Here is a 17590-nt window from a genome sequence, read left to right on the forward strand (position 1 = left end):
AATGAAGCAAAACAAAGTATCAACCCCACAGTTTTATTTGTAAAGAACAAAGCATGAAAAGTCATATTTATATGTACTCCAAAACCTGAAAAACCCACGTCAGTTTCTCTGATATGTATGTTAAAGTGCTTGATATCACAATACTCTTTCAATTTTATATTATGTTCAGATGAGAAAAAAAAAAATCCAGTTCTGATGCATTTTGTTAAACAATACAAAGAAAAACAATATAATTTAAATGGAGAAATGCTCATTTAAAAAAAGATATACAGGGTATATTTATACACGGTTCAAGTGTAATATAGAGGATTTTTTTCTATATGTTTCACACCCTCATTTGATTGACAAAGGATCTCCTGACCATACCTCTCTACTCTCCCCCAGATTTGGTGTTTGGAATAAAGCCTGGAGCCACACACAAATACATTCAGGTGACTAGATCAAGCACAATTCCCTCCCCTGTGACCCAGGGATACCCTGGATTCCTTCAAACGAGGAGCAATTTGGGGATGATTTTTTTCCCACTCTGGCATTAATTGCTCAACGTGATACCCTTCTGGAGCCCATCTTTATTTTGTCCTTGAAAGGACGATCAGCTCTAGTAATATCTGGGAGGACAAGGCTCTCCTGGGATTCTGCTGATCACATTCCATCAGCACCCCCCTCAAAAAGCTTGGAAATCAGTCTGATTCAAGAGATTTATAAATGTATTTTAATAGGAATAGAACCTAGTAGTTCATTATTTGTTTCTGTCTTCTTTTTATGCTAAATGGTCAGGTAACAAATACTTATATAAGGAACAGGGACTTCAAAAGACAGAAATGACTTGGAAATAGGACTCGGTTTATAAGAGTAGAGAAGAGCTCAAGACTCCATTCTCAGTCATGAAGGTGCGTTAATACTGAAACAAAAAGAGCGAAGGTTCAGATTGTCCTTTCAACATGGTGAAAAGAAATAGACTAGTTTCTGTAAACCTCACAGAGAAAATACAGTTCTTAAAATGGAAATCTACTGAAAAATCATAGTTCTTAGCATAAAGAAGATATTTCATTATTAAGAGCTACACTCCCAATGCTGTCAAATAAATATTTCCCTGGGGATCTGAGGTCCTCGTCTGCTGCCTCATGTTTCAGAATATGTTAGAGGCGTCAACATATTCTACAAACTGTTACGTATGGTCTCCACTCCTCTTTCACTCACATTTACATACAACAGTGCTTTATTGCCAAAAAAAGGAAATATGAGCAATTCAGTATTTCCCCTATATCATTCATATAACATGACAGAAGTTCATTAAAATGATTTTTTAAAAAGCCATGTTAAAGTAAATACCTCAGGGTTACAAAAGGTATAAAAATGTGTGAAACACTTGAAATAAATTATAGAGGGAAATCGCAAACTTTTGCAAGTTTTAGCTTTCTTATATCAAATTCTCGCTCCTCAGTGGAAAAGAGGATGGGAAGGGTTGGGAGGCCTTACTTTTGTTCTCAGTAGCCTGTTTTTTCCCACGCAGGACCCTACCTACTCTATACCACCCCACACTGAGCCTCAGTCATTTTAAGGTGCTCATGAGTCCCAACCAGGGTCATTATACATATGAGGGTCTTATACATAATACCAACATCGGTCTAATGCTACTGTGTCACAAAGTTGAGATGAGGAGTTTCAGGACATTTGAAAACACTTGGAAAATAAATGTTTCAAGAGGTAATATTTTTGGCAATTTAATTAAAAAAATTCTTCTCAATCTATTATTATTATGTGAAAATACTAATTATGGTTCCAGGCATTACTTTTAACTTATTTTGAGGAAAACAGTCAATTACAAAATCGATTTTTATTACTTTAACTTTGAGGTGCTTATAAAGCAATATACTAATTTTAAAAATTAACATAATAGAAAGGCTAAGTCTATGGGTGAGGTCTTTCTAAAAGTAGCTTGGAAGGCTACTGCGCATTTATTCTGAAGAGTCTGCTACTGTCCTGCTCAAAATATTTTGGTATTGGCTCAAAGACACAGAGCTGTCTCTCAAGTTTATAACAGCCACATAAGAACTAAGTCTTATTTCTTTAGAACTGTGTTTCTTTTACGACCCCAAGCTCTGCTTAAGCACCCTTTTTGTTCACCAATTTGGATCCTAAGGACTTTTTGTTGTTTCCAAATATTAAATTTCTTCTGAAAGGCCAAGATTTACTATCACTGGTAATATTCAAAAGGATGGGCTGTAGGCCACTCACACAGCTTACAGGAAGGTCCCTATGTGTCAGGAGCACTGGCTGCATCTCTGGAATAATGACATGGGCTCCCAAGGCGACTCGTTTAAAGGGCCCGGCATTCTAGAGGATGTGTCAGTTCTGGTATCATTCTTGAGAACAATTTGTTAAAATGAATATTAATCCTCATAAATGATTATTATAAATGAATATTAATCCTTATTTCCTACCTGTATAGGTGGATGAATAAAGATCCCAGGGTGGAGAAACTAGCAATATGAATGCCTTGGAGGTCCGTTTCACGCAGCCCAGTGTAATAACAAACACGAGTTCTTGACCCTGTGTTGTCACTGACCAGCTGCAGGGGTAAGTGTTTCATGTCTCTGATCCTCAAGCGTTCCCAGCTATAAAATGAGAAGGCTGGACTAGATGACTCGCCTCTAGTATGCTGTCCAAGTCATCCCTCTGGTTGTCCACAGTGGCCTTATGGAACAGGTAATAAGAACAAACCCTGGATTGGCTCATTCTGCGCTTGCTGATCACTGAAACACCTAAGGGAGTTTCCACGTCCCTGGAACAGCCACTGTGGACACACTTTACCCTCAGCAGACCGATGTCTGGCCTACCCAGGTCACCCAGAACTGTCTTCTTAAACCTTGCATGGGCTTCTCAGTGCTGCCTTCGCCTCCCCCTTTCCTCCCCAAGTACTTAGTCACCTGTGGACAGGGGGTGCACCTGGGTGCCCCGGCTGAATACTGTGATCAATGCAGGGAGGGAGGCACTGGTTCCATCGGGTTCTTCCTCCAGGAAATAAGGGCAATGACACCACTGCTAAAGCCCAGGAGCCCCGGCTTGTACAAGGGGCCTGAGAGGCCGGGCTTTGCTTCTCAGCCACAACGGGGAACAAGCCTAGCTGCTGAGGCAATTTCGCTGCTAGCAAAGTGCAAATGCCTAATTAGAGTCACAGGGCCCAGGGGAGGGTGAAGACTTGCAGGAACAAGCCGACACCACATTTATTCAACTTCCTTATAAAACACCAAGCTGGAAAGTCACTCGCCACATTTGGTCTTTCAAGACTGTCGCCTCTTGTTTTGCTTCCATTTTCCCAGCCTGTGCTGTACTGGCTTTTACCTTCTCGGGGCCCCTTGTTTTACATTATTACCCCCTCTTACAAAGGAACAGAAAGCTTGCCCCGAACCACCCAGAAAGGGTTCATTCTTTCTCTCCCCTTCTGTTATTTGCATTATCATGGTCAACAAATACTTTCACAAAAACATTCCAAGCCACACAGAGCCCTCCTCCTTCTTAGACATTCCTTCCATTTCCTGAGAGGGGGATGGGCCCGGGGCGAGGGGAGGGCTGACTGGAACCTAACAAAGACGGGGCTTGTGGTTATCCTTAAGAGGTGAGGGACTGCGCAGGGTTCAGATGAACAAGTGAAAAGTACGGAATCAAGCTGCTGTCCGCACTTCTTACGACCAGGAGGCCAACTCTTTGAAATTCACATCTCCCCAAAGTACCTCAAATAACAATAAAAATGCCAAGAATGAAGTTAGTCTAGGCTAATCTTTCCAAAGTGTAAAGAAGTTATAATCCCACAATTTAACGCACTTCTCAGGGCTTTGTGTGTTCTCTTTCCAGCTCAGCCAAGCTCCTGGGGTCCAGTATTTAAAATATTTGAATTATATCTTCATCTTGTGCCGACAGAAAAAAATTTTCCAAAGACTGGAAAAGTGACTCAATTCAAATGTATGAAACCATTTGTAACTGAAAAGGTACAGTGAGGACTATCTCATACAGTAGGTAAAGCTGTTTACATTCACAATACAAAGGATCAGACACCAGGATGGAAGGATGGATGGACACGACAGAACAATGCATTCTGGGTTCCTCCTGGTACCTGGAGGAAACAAAAGCCCGACCGGCTTGCACTCTATTTACAGGTCTACTGGCTTCTTCCTGACTAGCACCACTCTTCCCCGCCAACTCCCAGTGCTTTCAAGCTACTTAGTTTAAGTCACAGGAATATTCAATCTAAGAAAAGTATTGTATTAGAGTAATATAATTTCTTAAAGAAGATAGCATATTTACACACATCTAACACATGAAAATACTCTATTTTATACTAAATTCCTGGTTCAAATGAACTACAATACAGCATTTTCCTTGTCTGTAGCGTGAGGATTGTTCAGTTGGGGGGGGGTACGGTGCGCTGCCCCCCGCAGTGGCTCACGACCTCTTCAGACAAGTCCAAATTGGTGCCCGGAGTTGGGGACGGTTCAGGAGCAAGGGGCCTGGACTGAGAGTTTCTAGCCATTGGGTTACACGTCCACTCCTTTGATGAGCGATCCTTCTAGGACTATGGTGAAGTCCTGGATGGCCTGCAGGATGCGGATGAGCGAGTTGACGGTCATGCGGTCTCGCAGGAGGGCGCTCTCCTCGTACATTCGCGTGATGGCGGGACACTCAGCTAACAATGGGATCCACTGTGGGAGCAGGCGATCCCTACAGACCCAAACAGAAACAGGGGCTGAGCATTGCTCACTTCGCTGCCCAACCATGCGCACACGCGGCGTCAGCAGGCAGGTGTGAGGCTGGATGGGGCAAAATCCAGCCAAGCTCTGAGGTCAGCAGAGACGAAACCAAAGGAAGGAAGCTGGATATTTACGGGTTCAAAAGGTACAGTAATGAGAGAGTGTAAGCTAATGGGAAACTCATCAGATCCTAAAAGTAGGTCTGGACAAAGTGGCCATGAGGATTTATGCACATTAAAGAAATTCTCTATTCTGATTTTACCACTTTTAGAAAGAGACAGAATGTGATTTTGTATTTCTTTTTTACAGGGGTGTCATTGAGACATCTGCGGCAAGGCATGACAAAGTATACTGACTTTCTGGGAAGAAAGACTACATTAAATAGTAGGGATTAACATTTTTTTAAAAACTTATACAACATAACAAGGTAAGGAACAAAATCAAAGCAAAACATTAAGTAGATTTTATAACCAAAAGAGGGGTTGCACTGGCCTAATAAATCAGAACAGTAAAGAGATAAAAGGAGATAAGAATCATGTTCAAAAGGAACTTTAAAAGCACAGCTGAAATTGGGCCCCTTTTATTAAGAAGAAATACAGAACTTAGTTCTTAAACCAGCTGTTCCAGAAGGAAGGACAAAATCTCAGTCTTCAGGGTTTCCTGATTCAACTCTGACAGCAGATATCTGTCACTGAGCACCTAAGACATCCTTACTGAGCACCCCGCAGTGTGCCTTTCATGACAAGGGCAGCCATAACCAGCCCAGCCCGAATCTCTCGTTGGGGATCTAGGGTGTGGAAGGAAACAAAATATTGCACAGACAACTTAAAAAAATCTTCTAAAGGACTGTGTGTTTCATTTCTTAAGTTTCTGAGAGCTGTTTTAGAATTAATGGATTGTACAGCTCCTAGGTGTCACTTTCCAAAAAATACAGGGGTAGGAAATAGTCTTAAAGAGAAGACTTTACATACCAAGAATTATTTATATAGTTAGAATTCCACAGTCTTATTAAATTTACAGCAACATGGTGTGCATATACACTATACAAGCGCCACATAGTAAATATACATGTGTATATGTGTTTGTGTGTCTCATCATTTACCAATATACCTATTACCTATCTACCTACCTCTGGAGCCAGTACAGCATAATGGTTGAGAGCTTGGGCTCTTGAGTAAGACTGGGTATGAATCTTGGCTCTGCCTCTTTCTAGCTGTGTCACCTCGGGGAAGCTTGTTAACTCATCTGTGCCTCATCTATTTTCTATTTTCTCATCTACATGATGGGGATATTGGTTGCTACTTCATGTAGCGGTGGTGATCACATGAGAGGAGGATTAAATGGGACAATGTGTGTAAAGTACTCAGCATAGTGCCCGACACATAGCCAGCACTCAATACACAGGAGTCTCATAATAAAACTTGGAATGAAAGAAACCCACGGGAGAGCTTTGGAACGGGCGCCATCTGATATAACTCTGGACTCTTGTTCAACACATAACAAAGACAGGGAAAGTCAAGAACTGGCTTTATACCGTGTTCCAAGGCAAACGAAAATCTGGAATTTGCCGTCCTTCCCAATGTTCCTGGGTGCGGTATTAATAGCATTTACATAGTGGCAGAAGGTTTTGCAGGATGATTTCTGAATAAGGACATCATCTTCACTGTCTAGAATCTGGTCAGTGGTTTCAAAATAAGCCACCGCTCTCTCTGGAGAAGGAAGTCAGAATCATATCACAATACACATCAATATTTTATATACAGAAAGATTAACCACTTAGTTTATTCTAGAAACACTAATGATGCTTTGCATTACAGCCAGTCTTGAAACCGAAATCATTACTTTATCATCGGTTTCACAATGAATTGTAGAGGTCCATATTTCATGGTGGACCAATATGCTCCCAGGAGTTTATTTTCTAATCTAGACTGCATTCTCGATGGCTAGGAAGTTTACTCTCTTCTGTATACCTTCAAGAAATGGAAATTGGGGGCTGGCCCGTGGCCGAGTGGTTAACTTCATGCGCTCTGCTTCTGTGGCCCAGGGTTTCGCCAGTTCGAATCCTGGGCACAGACATGGCGCTGCTCATCAAACCACGCTGAGGAGGTGTCCCGCATGCCACAACTAGAAAGACCCACAACTAAAAAAAAATGCACAACTATGTACTGGGGGGCTTTGGGGAGAAAAAAGAAAAATAAAATCTTAACAATAACAACAAAAAGAAATGGAAATTGGCAAAATAAATAAATAAAAATGGACTTCTAAGACTGGAACCTTTTAGAAGTAAGTAGCAAAGACATAGTAGCCATGGAGATGGTACCCTCTGTCCTAGTTATTGACTGGCTGGCTGACACTGCAACAAAATCTTTGAAATGGAACTGATTCAGTAAATCTGAGGAAGAGATGTGTACACAAATCAGAAGCAGGAGCAGTAAGATTCTAGGCATTCCAAAAGATTTTTCTTAAAAGCACTCCTGGGGGCCCAGCTCTGTCAATTTTTCTTTCTTTGTCTAAAAATTCTAAGTTGGATGAAATCAACTACTTCATCTAGGCCTTATTTACATAACACAAAATGATTTATCATCCCTTTAAAGAAACTTGGAATTCTAGAAGAACTGCATACCAAAATAAAGATTACAAACCTTAGCAAGCTAGAGCAGCACACTCCCACAGAACTTTCTGTGATGACGGCAACGTTCTATGTCTGCAGGGTCTAATTCAGTAGCCACTAGCAGGGCTGGTGTGACTAAGGAAGTGAATTCTAAATTTAATTTAAATTAAGTCAATTCAAATTTAAATAGCCACAAGTGGCTAGTGGTTACCATATTGGACAGCAGGGAGCTAGAGTAATCTTTTTAAAACATAAGTTATATCATGTCGCTCCTTAGCTCCAAGCCTTCCAATGGTCCAGAAGGCCCCGCACAACCTGGCTAGCTCTGGCAGTAAACATCCCTCTCCCGCAGTATCCTCCTCTCTCTCTCCCTCACTCTGCCCCAGTCACACTGATCTCCTGCTCTTCTAGGAAAAGCCAAGCACACTCCCAGCTTAGGGGCTCCGCCCTGGAGTTCTCTCAGCCCGACTGCCCTTCTCCCAGGTATTCACATGCCTCCCTTCCTCACGTCCTCAACGTCTGCTCAAATGGCACCTTGTCAACAAAGCCTACACCACGCCCTATCTAGAGTACTCCCCACTGTTTCCTTTGACCTTGCTCTCTGCTCTTCCAGATCAATGATCACCTTCTGATATACTAGATGAATTGCATATTTCTTAAGTTTTTGTATATTGTTTGTCCTTCTGTCTCCACCAGAATGTAAGTTTGCCCACCACAGCAATTTTTCTGTTTTGTTTACTTACATCTTTTTTTTTTTTTTTTAAAGATTGGCACCTGAGCTAACAACTGTTGCCAATCTTCTTTTTATTTATTTATTCTTTTCTTTTCTGCTTTTTCTCCCCAAAGCCCCCCAGTACATAGTTGTCTATTTTAGTTGTGGGTCCTTCTAGTTGTGGCATGTGGGATGCCGCCTCACTGTGACCTGAAGAGTGGTGCCATGTCCATACCCAGGATCCAAACCAGCGAAACCCTGGGCTACCGAAGCAGAGCACGTGAACTTAACCACTCGGCCACGGGGCTGGCCCTATTTACTTATACCCTGATTATATCTTGAGCATCTAGAACAGTGTTTGGAGTATTGTGGACACTGTAAATATTTGTTGATTGAATGAAAAGCAAGGATAGTGCTTATTTGATATTTATTTTTAAAAACACACTGTTGTCACTAACTCTTATTCACTCAAATTCCTGGGTCTTTCAGTTTTCCAAGAAATATTTCAATGCCCTTATGATAACATACATCCACTTTAATTTACCTATGAAGTCCCAGATGAAGACGTTCTTGTGAAAGATGCGGGCAGATTTGAACCCGTGGTGGAAGACTTGTTCAAGGGCTGCAACCAGGCCATTTTCCCCGCACAGCAGCAGGGTGAGGCTTCCTCTCTGTGGAGCACAACACACAGCGCCAAAGAATAATCTGCTGCGTCTACGTTTAAGAAAAACACTAGAGAAACACGTGCTGAGGGTCGCTATGAAGCACGTTTTTGCAGCTATTGGAGAACTCACAAATGAAAATTAAAGCACCCTCTATTGCCTTATGTATCATGTAAAAAAGTGGCTTTAAAATCCGACTGTAGTAAGTTTTATAACCCATTATACCTCTTTTTCTGGCTTGTGAAAATGTTTCACGATATTGTTCACAGCTTCTCCAATTCCTTCTTGGATCTGTCCAGCATTGGGTTCTGAAAAATAATAAACAAAGTCTGAATTCTCATGCAAGGGAAATAAACCAAAGTACGATGGGACATCAACTGTGTACACCTGTGCAGGAAACACTTCGCCAGAGCAGCCTGGCATGTCAGGGTTCCATTAAACTTGCCTCGGGCCCGTTTGGCCAAGTGGGAGGCATCTTGACACAATGGAAAAGAGTCCAAGAGACCCCCTGGATTCAAATCCCAGCCTTACCACTTGCAATCTATAACCTTGGTCAAATGTCTAACTTCCTCTGAGTTTGAGATTTCTCAGCCTAAAATAGGGAAAATACACACCTCACGGGTCACTGGGAAAAGTGAATGAGACATTAGGTGCATATCACCTGGCATGGTGCCGTCACAAAGTGCTAGCAAGTTCCAAGATCTGCAGAGTGAGGTGGGAAGACCCACAGCATCCTTCCGCAGGTAGCACTTATCCCACCTGCCTCTGAGTCCCTCAGTGGGCACAGATGAAGGTTCCTGAAGCTCTGAAGGGCTAGCCTGGAGTCTGTGTTTTTGCTGTTGTGTTTAAATTAATGGGAAGATGTAGGTACAGTGGGGCACCCTGCCCGAAGCCCAGAACTGCTATCCTTTCTGGCTAGTCAGTCTGTCTGGGCGCTGTTTCATTCTCCCAGCCAGCACTTGCTCATCCAGGTCCTGTTCCTGAGGGACAGCTTGGTGGGCGGCTCGAATGGGCCTTTGCCTAGACTGCCTTTGCCTCTCAAACCCCAAGAATGGTGAAAAAAAAAACCCCAAAAAGGTGGTAAACAGGTTTCTTCCCGGGGCAGAGGTAGGTAACAAGAGAAAAATTAAATATTTGATATTTGCTAGTGGTGATTAACTATTAAATCTAATTTACGTATCACATTATGAAGGACAAACTATACATTCCAGTGTTTAAGAATCTCTGAATTCACACTGTTGGAGGATTTCTTGCATAAAACATTCTTCAGGTAAAACTCAAGTAAGTTTTTTTCTACACCAATGCCTAAAAATCATTAAAATGGAAACCTCTTATGATTGAAGGAATGATACAGTGGCCTTTTCAACTCCTAGTAATTTTTCACTTTTACCTTTCTCGCAATATTTTCTCTTGTATTTTTTTTAAAGATTGGCACCTGAGCTAACAACTGTTGCCAATTTTCTTTTTTGTTTTTTCGCTGCTTTTTCTCCCCAAATTCCCCCAGTACATAGTTGTATATTTTAGTTGTGGGTCCTTCTAGTTGTGGCATGTGGGATGCTGCCTCAGCGTGGCCTGACGAGCGGTGCCATGTCTGTGCCCAGGATCCGAACCAGCGAAACCCTGGGCCGCTGAAGCGGAGCACGTGAACTTAACCACTCGGCCATGGGGCCGGCCCCTATTTTCTCTTTGAAACACGAGGATCCACTTTGAAAGCTTTATTCATTCCAAAAGAACCCTGTACTGATCAGTAGTATTTTGAAACTGATTTAAAACTTCTAGTTCTCTATCACCTTTCACACTCTGTGAGAAAAATACCAAGTTACCCGTCTCTGAGTTTAAGCTTACTTAAAATTCCCTGCTTATTGAGTAAGGAAAGAAAGTATGACCAAAAGTGGAGGACAAGGCCTCTCAAAACAGCAACACCCCATGAAACTGGACTGATTCAGAAGTTGTAATAATTTGGATGGACTGAGCTGAAATCTACTTTTTAATTTTAAATCAGCATAATTAAGGTATTACATACAACACATTTACCAATTTGAAGTGTGCAATTTGATGAGCTTTGATCGATCTGTAGTCATGTAACCACCACCACAGTCATAATATAGAAAATTTCCATCAACCCAAAAGGTTCCCCTGGACCCCTTTAGAGTCAGTCCCCTTCCCAGCCCTCAACCCCTGGCAACAGCTTATCTGCTTTCTGTCATTATCACCGAATGTACTGTCAATGGAATCATACAGTATCTAGTCCTTTGTGTCTGGTTTCTTTCATTTAGCATAATGCTTTTTGAGATTCTTCTACGTTGTTAGGTGTATCAATAGTGTGTCCATTTTTATATATTGCTGCATAGTATCCCAGTGAACAGATACACCACATTCTGCTCATCCATTCACCAGCTGCTGGACACTGGGGTTGCTTCCATTTCGGCTGTTGTGAATAAAGCTTCTGCGGACATCTGAGTACAGGTCTCAGTGTAGACATACGTGCTCACTTCTCTTGGGTCAATATCCCTGAGTGGGACTGCTGGGTCAAGTGTAGGTAAGTATATGGGTATCTTTATAAGAAACTGCAGAACTTTCCCCTTTTGCATTCTCACTAGCAATGTATGAGCATTCCACTGCTCTCCATCCTCACCAATATTTGGTATTATCAGTCTTTTTAATTTTAGCTATTCTAGTGACTGTGTGGTGTGAAGTTTCCTTCTGAGGGCAGAAAGGAATTATGAATCAGGGGAATAATTTGAGAAAGGGGCATTTTAGACTATACCATTCTAGTCGTTAATCTATCAAGACGTGCTACCAAACAGAGAGGGACTAACAATATCTAAGGAAACTGTTTTGTTGGCAAACTAGGGACCTCTTAGGTACATTGGTTATTCTACTCGTGCTTACTGTCCATAGTTGAAATGCAATCACTTCACTGAGAAACTTCTGTCATTTTTCACTAAGTCATACTGCCTCTGTATCAGTTTTCTGTGACTCCACTAGTAAAGGACCACAGACGTGGTGACTTGAAACAACAGAAATTTATTCTCTCATAGTTCTGGAAGCCAGAAGTCAGGAATCAGTATCACAGGGCAGAAAGCGTGTCGGCAGGGCCGCGCTCCTCCTGGAGGCTTTCTGCAAGGATCTGCTCCTGGCCTTTTCAAGCTTCCGGCGGCCGCATCACTCCAACTTCTGCCTTCTTCCACCTTTACATTGCCTTCTCCCCTGTGTGTCTAATCTCCCTCTTAGAAGAACACATGTGAGTGCGTTTAGGGCCCACCTGGATAATCCAGGATGCTCTCTCCATCTCAAGATCCTTAACTTAATCACATTTATTTGCAAATAGCCTTTTTCCAAATAAAGTAACATTTATAGACTCTAGGGATTAGGATCTGATATCCTTGGGACACATTATTCAGCCTACTGATGCCCACATTAGTATAAATTAAAAGTTGATTATGCTCTTAAAAATGGCACGTGAACACAGCATCCGATCCAGAGAACTCACTCCTTTATAGCATTTTGTTTTATCACTTCTGTAGGAAGTTGGGAGGTGGGGAGAGGAATTTTTAGAATTCCTCTTAGAATAAGGGCCCCTGGATCGCTAGATGTGGCTATCCAGGAGTATGGTAATATATAAAAGTCCTTATTCCTCCTTCAGGTAAAATATTATTTACTCATACTTCCACGGCTTAATTAAAACAGAGCATACAGTTTTTATTGGATTTTAACATCTAAATTCTTCTGGCTTTTAATTACTTGTTAATGTCTAACCTTATTTTTTCCCCCTTTATCCTCTCCCCCCTTTTAAAGTCCCTTCTCCCAAATTAATTTTCCTCAGCTTTCTTCTTTTTAATCTCCTTACCATGGTTCCTTAATGCAACAGTTTTCTGTGAAGTTGCCACATGATGCCTGCACCATTTGAGACACAGTGAAAAATAAAAAGTCAACTACTTACTGGCATTTTTTCCTGTCAGTGAAGTGATGCTGAGTCTCCTAGCTGTGGTGGGAGACTTCTGCTGGGGTGGAGTCCGACACTGCTTCACCAGATCCTCGTCTGCCGCTGATGTCATCAATTCTCCTATGAGAATTCTCTCCAGGCTTCCATCGTCAATGCCTTTCCCCAGCCACCGCCCACATGGGAACCTGGTAGGACAGAAAGAAACTTCTGAATCACTAATAGTTTACTAGCTTTAACCAGAATTTTTAAAATGGCACCATGGCTGAAGCCCAACATTTACTGTTTGTGGAATTGTTTTTTTAATGATGAAAAATTTCAAATGAGGGCTGGCCCCGTGGCTGAGTGGTTAGGTTCTCGCGCTCTGCTTTGGTGGCCCAGGGTTTCACTGGTTTGGATCCTGGGCACAGACATGGCACCGCTCATCAAGCCATGCTGAGGCGGTGTCCCACATGCCACAACTAGAAGGGCCCACAACTAAAAATATACAACTACATACCGGGGGGCTTTGGGGAGAAAAAGGAAAAATAAAAAAATCTTTAGAAAAAAAAATTCAAGGGGCTGGCCCCATGGCCAAGTGGTTAAGTTAGCGCGCGCTCTGCTGCAGGCGGCCCAGTGTTTCATTGGTTTGAATCCTGGGCGTGGACATGGCACTGCTCATCAAACCACGCTGAGGCAGCGTCCCACATGCCACAACTGAAAGGACCCACAACGAAGAATATACAACTATGTACCGGGGGGGGGGCTTTGCGGAGAAAAAGGAAAAAACTAAAATCTTTAAAAAAAAAACAAACATTCAAATGTACAGAAAAGTAGAATAGTATAATAGATGTCCACATTCTCATCACCTAGACATAACACTTTGCCACATGCTTCATTTTCATTTTCTGTTGAAGTATTTAAAGTAAGTTACACACATCAGGACATTTTACTCCTAAAAACCCCTCACAGTGAATCTTTGAAAAAGAAAGATGCTGTCTCTTATATAGCCATAAATTATCACACTCAGCCAAATTAAAATAATTCTTTAATATTTTCTCATACTTAGTCTATATTAAAATTCTGTGGTTAGTTTTGACAAAAATATTTTCAAGCTAGAAACTAATGTGGGAGTTAAGTTAGAGGAGAATGTTCGCAAAGTGGGCTAACGGCTGTACCTAATAGAGCCCGAAAGATCCTTTCCTCTTATTGAAATTATTTTAAGATTTTTACACCAATCTTTCTCAACATTTGCGGACTAAGCATTAGCAGCAAACACAATCAGTTTTTTTTAAAGTATTTTTTGGGGCAATTTTGTAATAAAATAAAATTTTGTAGTACATAAACAAAAACAAAACAACTCAAATAACGAAACTAAAATTCAGAAGGCAGTGGGAAAGCTTTAGAAAGAAAACAATTCTTAAACCTTTTCTTAAGAGTCTCAACAAAAGATTCTGAACTCCCAAGGACATTTACTTACCTGTATGTATGTCCTGTGATTTCATTTCTGACCATGACACAATCCACTAGCCATTTGGCTAACAGTCCCGAGTTATCGTGACCAATCTGAACAGTTGTCAGCTTCCCCAGGTTCTGGCACTGTAGGCACAGGACAAAAGGTTACTCAGCACCTGGTCCCATCCAGCTACCTCTCAGCTTTAGCAGTGGCACTTTGGTTCCATCTAGTTTAACGACTGCAGAGGACCCAGCCCACAATGTGTTCCGCAATGCACTAGAGAAAGATAGGCACATCTGATATATCCCATCTACTGCGACAGGAGACATACGGACATTAACTATCAAATGAGGGGGCCTGGACAAGGTCCTAGACCAGAGACGGAAACAAGAGCCAGAAGAACACGCGGAAGGAACGAATATTTCTAACTGGGCCCCAGAAACAACACAGAGACAGTGATCTGTGCCTTGAGGGCTGAGAATTATTTCAGGAAGTGGGAAAAGGATATTATTTAGATTCAGTTACAGAGAGGTCAGAAAAACAACTATAGATATAAAAAATCACTGACACAACTATTTTTCTGTTTCTAACAAAATACTAAGGCAGAACTGACCTCAAATCTCACCTATTAGGAGTCTTTGAAGCTATTGTAAGAAAAAAAAAAAACATAGTTATCAACGTCCTTCCTGGCTCTTTGGGGACAAGTACAAAGAAGCAATGATAATAGGAATAGTAAAAATAAATGTCAATTAAATTCTGACTTTTAAATTCTGATAAAAGATCACAGATCCCAACCGACTATGTGTGCTTGGGGACATCAGAGCTCTGAGTTCTGAAAGCCCTGACTTCTCTGCAGCACAGTGAGAGGGCATCAGAGTGGTGCAGGTGAGGGAAGGTGGCATCTTGAATAGCTGGGGCAGCAGAGATGGAACGAAGTAGGCAGATGTGAGAGAGTTTGGAAACAGTAGTGATGGGACTTATCATGCAATTTATATTCTATACTTGGTAGTCAAAGAAAAGGCAAGGGTTTTAATCTTTTATACACAGATGGCTGTGAATCCACTGGACAGACTGCGCCAAAATGGGCTCTTGGGGGGTGTTAAGACTCTGAGTGGAATGTTCTGTCCCTAGACCCGAAGGAACATGAGAGCAGGACACTCAGTTGGTAGCGCTTCTCTTCTGAAACAGAAGCGGGTATCCGTCTTCTTCCTGCAGGCCGGGATCAACCTGCCCATGGGCTCAAACATACGGGAATACTTCACCGGTTAGACCTGAAAACTGGCTACAGATTGGAAGGTATTTTTACAAAATCACTTTATAAATGTCACTTTGTGGTCTAAAAGCCATAAGCATGGCTGTCAGCTGTCCTGTCCTTTTGGCCAGATTCAGGCAGGGAGCATTTTACAATAAGGAAGAGAACGACTGTGGGGAAGGCATTTACTTGAAAGTTCCCTACCCGCCGGGTTCTGGGCTAGGCGCTGGGAGTCATGGGGTAGGACCTGGCAAAGTTGAAAAGTGCACTATTATAAGCAGAAGAACAGAGCTTAACAATTAAAATAGAAAACAAACTAGCGTAAGCGTTTCAGAAAACTTTAGGTATATAATCACAAAAATGATTCTGCATGCTTGAGTATTCCTTTATATGATTTGAGTCAAGGGAAAATGGGAAAGTGAAGCTGGAATCCTCGTGTGGAACTATGTATGACACTTTCTGCTAAGAAAGCCATCAGCTGGACCTACCTCAAAAGTCATTTCGAGGAGATTTTTGGGAATCTGCATTACTCCCGTGTCTCCCAGCTCGCCCGACACGCAGATCCAAGGGTTCGAGGTGGTGATGGCATTGCTCAGCTTTTTGATGGGGATGATCACTGACCTATAGGGAATCACTGACAGAGAAATGCCGACATTAATTAGAAATTACAATAAAATTCTCCCGAAAACAAAACAAACATATACTAAGAACTCTGTTGACTTTCACAGATAATTTGCTTTTTATGATCTATCAAGAAGTACTTAAACAAAAAGATGAGATCATAATGTCTCCCAGCTGAGAAAGACGAGGTCCAGTTTATAAGCCATAAGTCCTAATACCTGTGGTGGTTTCATGGCATATATCACCACTGCATTTATAAACAGTCCCAGGCGTTAGCACCAGAATACCTGAGGACATGAACATTGACTGTGCTGTATGGTATTTTCATTGCTTTAACGTTTTTATTTAATCTCGTTCCAAAATCGAGTACAAATGAGCATGGTTCCTGGTATGGTTTCCTAAGAAAAAGGGGGAGGATGACTTCTTGGATAGCATCCCCCTGTTGCTGATTTTCTTGGGCGATGCTTTCAAGCACTGCACTTCAAAACTTTCCCATCCTGATTTTACAGCTCAATACGCAAGCCAAGAACAACAAACAATGGCACTTCCATTCTGGACAGAACATAAAGTCTATAAACCACAACTTGGAAAGCAATGAAGGTGACTCATGTGCAAGAGGAGCCCCAGGGAAAGAACCGAGACAGGGAAAGAGATCTGTGTGAAACCTTTTCCTGCCGAAGGCGCTTCGAAGGCACACCACTAGATGTCACTGTCCTATCACTGTCTTTTGCCCAAATGTAGAAACATCTAAAGTTAGACACTACACACTCCCTCCATTTTCCTTTAAAAAATGGGGATGGCTCAAACACATCAGCACATTTTACCCTGCAGAGCCATACATTTTTTTTTTTTAAAGCAGAGTAGAATCAATCTTTTTTGTCGGCATTCTTGGGATTTCTGTTCATTCATTCATTCATGGGGGGTGGGGGGGGCAGGTACAAGAAGCCCTCCCTGAAGAAACTACACGTAGGATGAAGCGCATTTACTGGCCAAGGGGCCCAGACAGCCTCACATTATGAGCTCGTGGTTCAGCTGAGGAAAATGAATGGGATAAATGGTTCATTTCCCCAATTTCACATAAATGACTTTCTTTAATGTTGGGTGAATAACCTCCCTTTCTGTCTTTTTATTTTGGCTGAAGGAAAGGAAAATGTCAGAGGAAAGGCCATACTTTCATGGTGGAGTAATCACCAGAATCAAATGGTTTCTGAAACTGAAAGCAGAAGAGGTTAGCGCAAGACGCTATTTTAGGTGCCAGCGGCTTCTCTCATTTCTTTCACTGACAGGATTAGAAAGGCTGCAGAAAAAGGCCGGTTTAGGGCCAGCAGTTCTGTGGCTGCAAAGGGCCCACAGATGCAGGATGGTAATTTCATAAAGTACAGAAACAGTAATACTATTAGACTCAGAATATTTCTTTCATGGAGTATCTCGATTCCTCAAACTGAAAGCGTTACTCAGATGAAGAGGACTCTGCAGACACAGGGGGACCTTAGGAGCCGTAGCTGCCTCTGCTGCTATTTCTTCTCTTTCAAAACTGTTCATAACATCTTAGCTTCTTATATCTGCAGTAACCTAATAAACTAATAGCAGCTTGACAGATATCACA

The 17590-nt window shown here is 41.9% G+C and overlaps 1 protein-coding gene and 1 long non-coding RNA gene across 7 annotated transcripts in view; one reads left to right on the forward strand and one right to left on the reverse strand.

The window, feature by feature from the left end:
• Window positions 1-17: 17 nt before the first annotated feature.
• Window positions 18-17590, reverse strand: part of DENND5B (DENN domain containing 5B) — a 179238-nt gene continuing 161665 nt past the window's right edge. For all 6 annotated transcript variants that reach the window (XM_023643329.2, XM_023643327.2, XM_023643328.2 and 3 more), the window contains 7 exons: window positions 15852-15997; window positions 14136-14254; window positions 12677-12864; window positions 8959-9041; window positions 8616-8742; window positions 6283-6457; window positions 18-4719 (listed from right to left, as the gene is read on the reverse strand). In XM_023643329.2, the coding sequence (XP_023499097.1) occupies window positions 4536-4719; window positions 6283-6457; window positions 8616-8742; window positions 8959-9041; window positions 12677-12864; window positions 14136-14254; window positions 15852-15997 (1022 nt within the window). In that variant the 3' untranslated portion in view covers window positions 18-4535. The remainder of the gene's footprint in view (window positions 4720-6282; window positions 6458-8615; window positions 8743-8958; window positions 9042-12676; window positions 12865-14135; window positions 14255-15851; window positions 15998-17590) is intronic.
• Window positions 5055-9068, forward strand: LOC138924784 (uncharacterized). Its single transcript, XR_011440012.1, has 2 exons — window positions 5055-5175; window positions 8561-9068. It is a non-coding gene; the product is annotated as an uncharacterized lncRNA (long non-coding RNA).

This window comes from Equus caballus, chromosome 6, assembly GCF_041296265.1.
Source record: "Equus caballus isolate H_3958 breed thoroughbred chromosome 6, TB-T2T, whole genome shotgun sequence".
Lineage (NCBI taxonomy): Eukaryota > Metazoa > Chordata > Mammalia > Perissodactyla > Equidae > Equus > Equus caballus.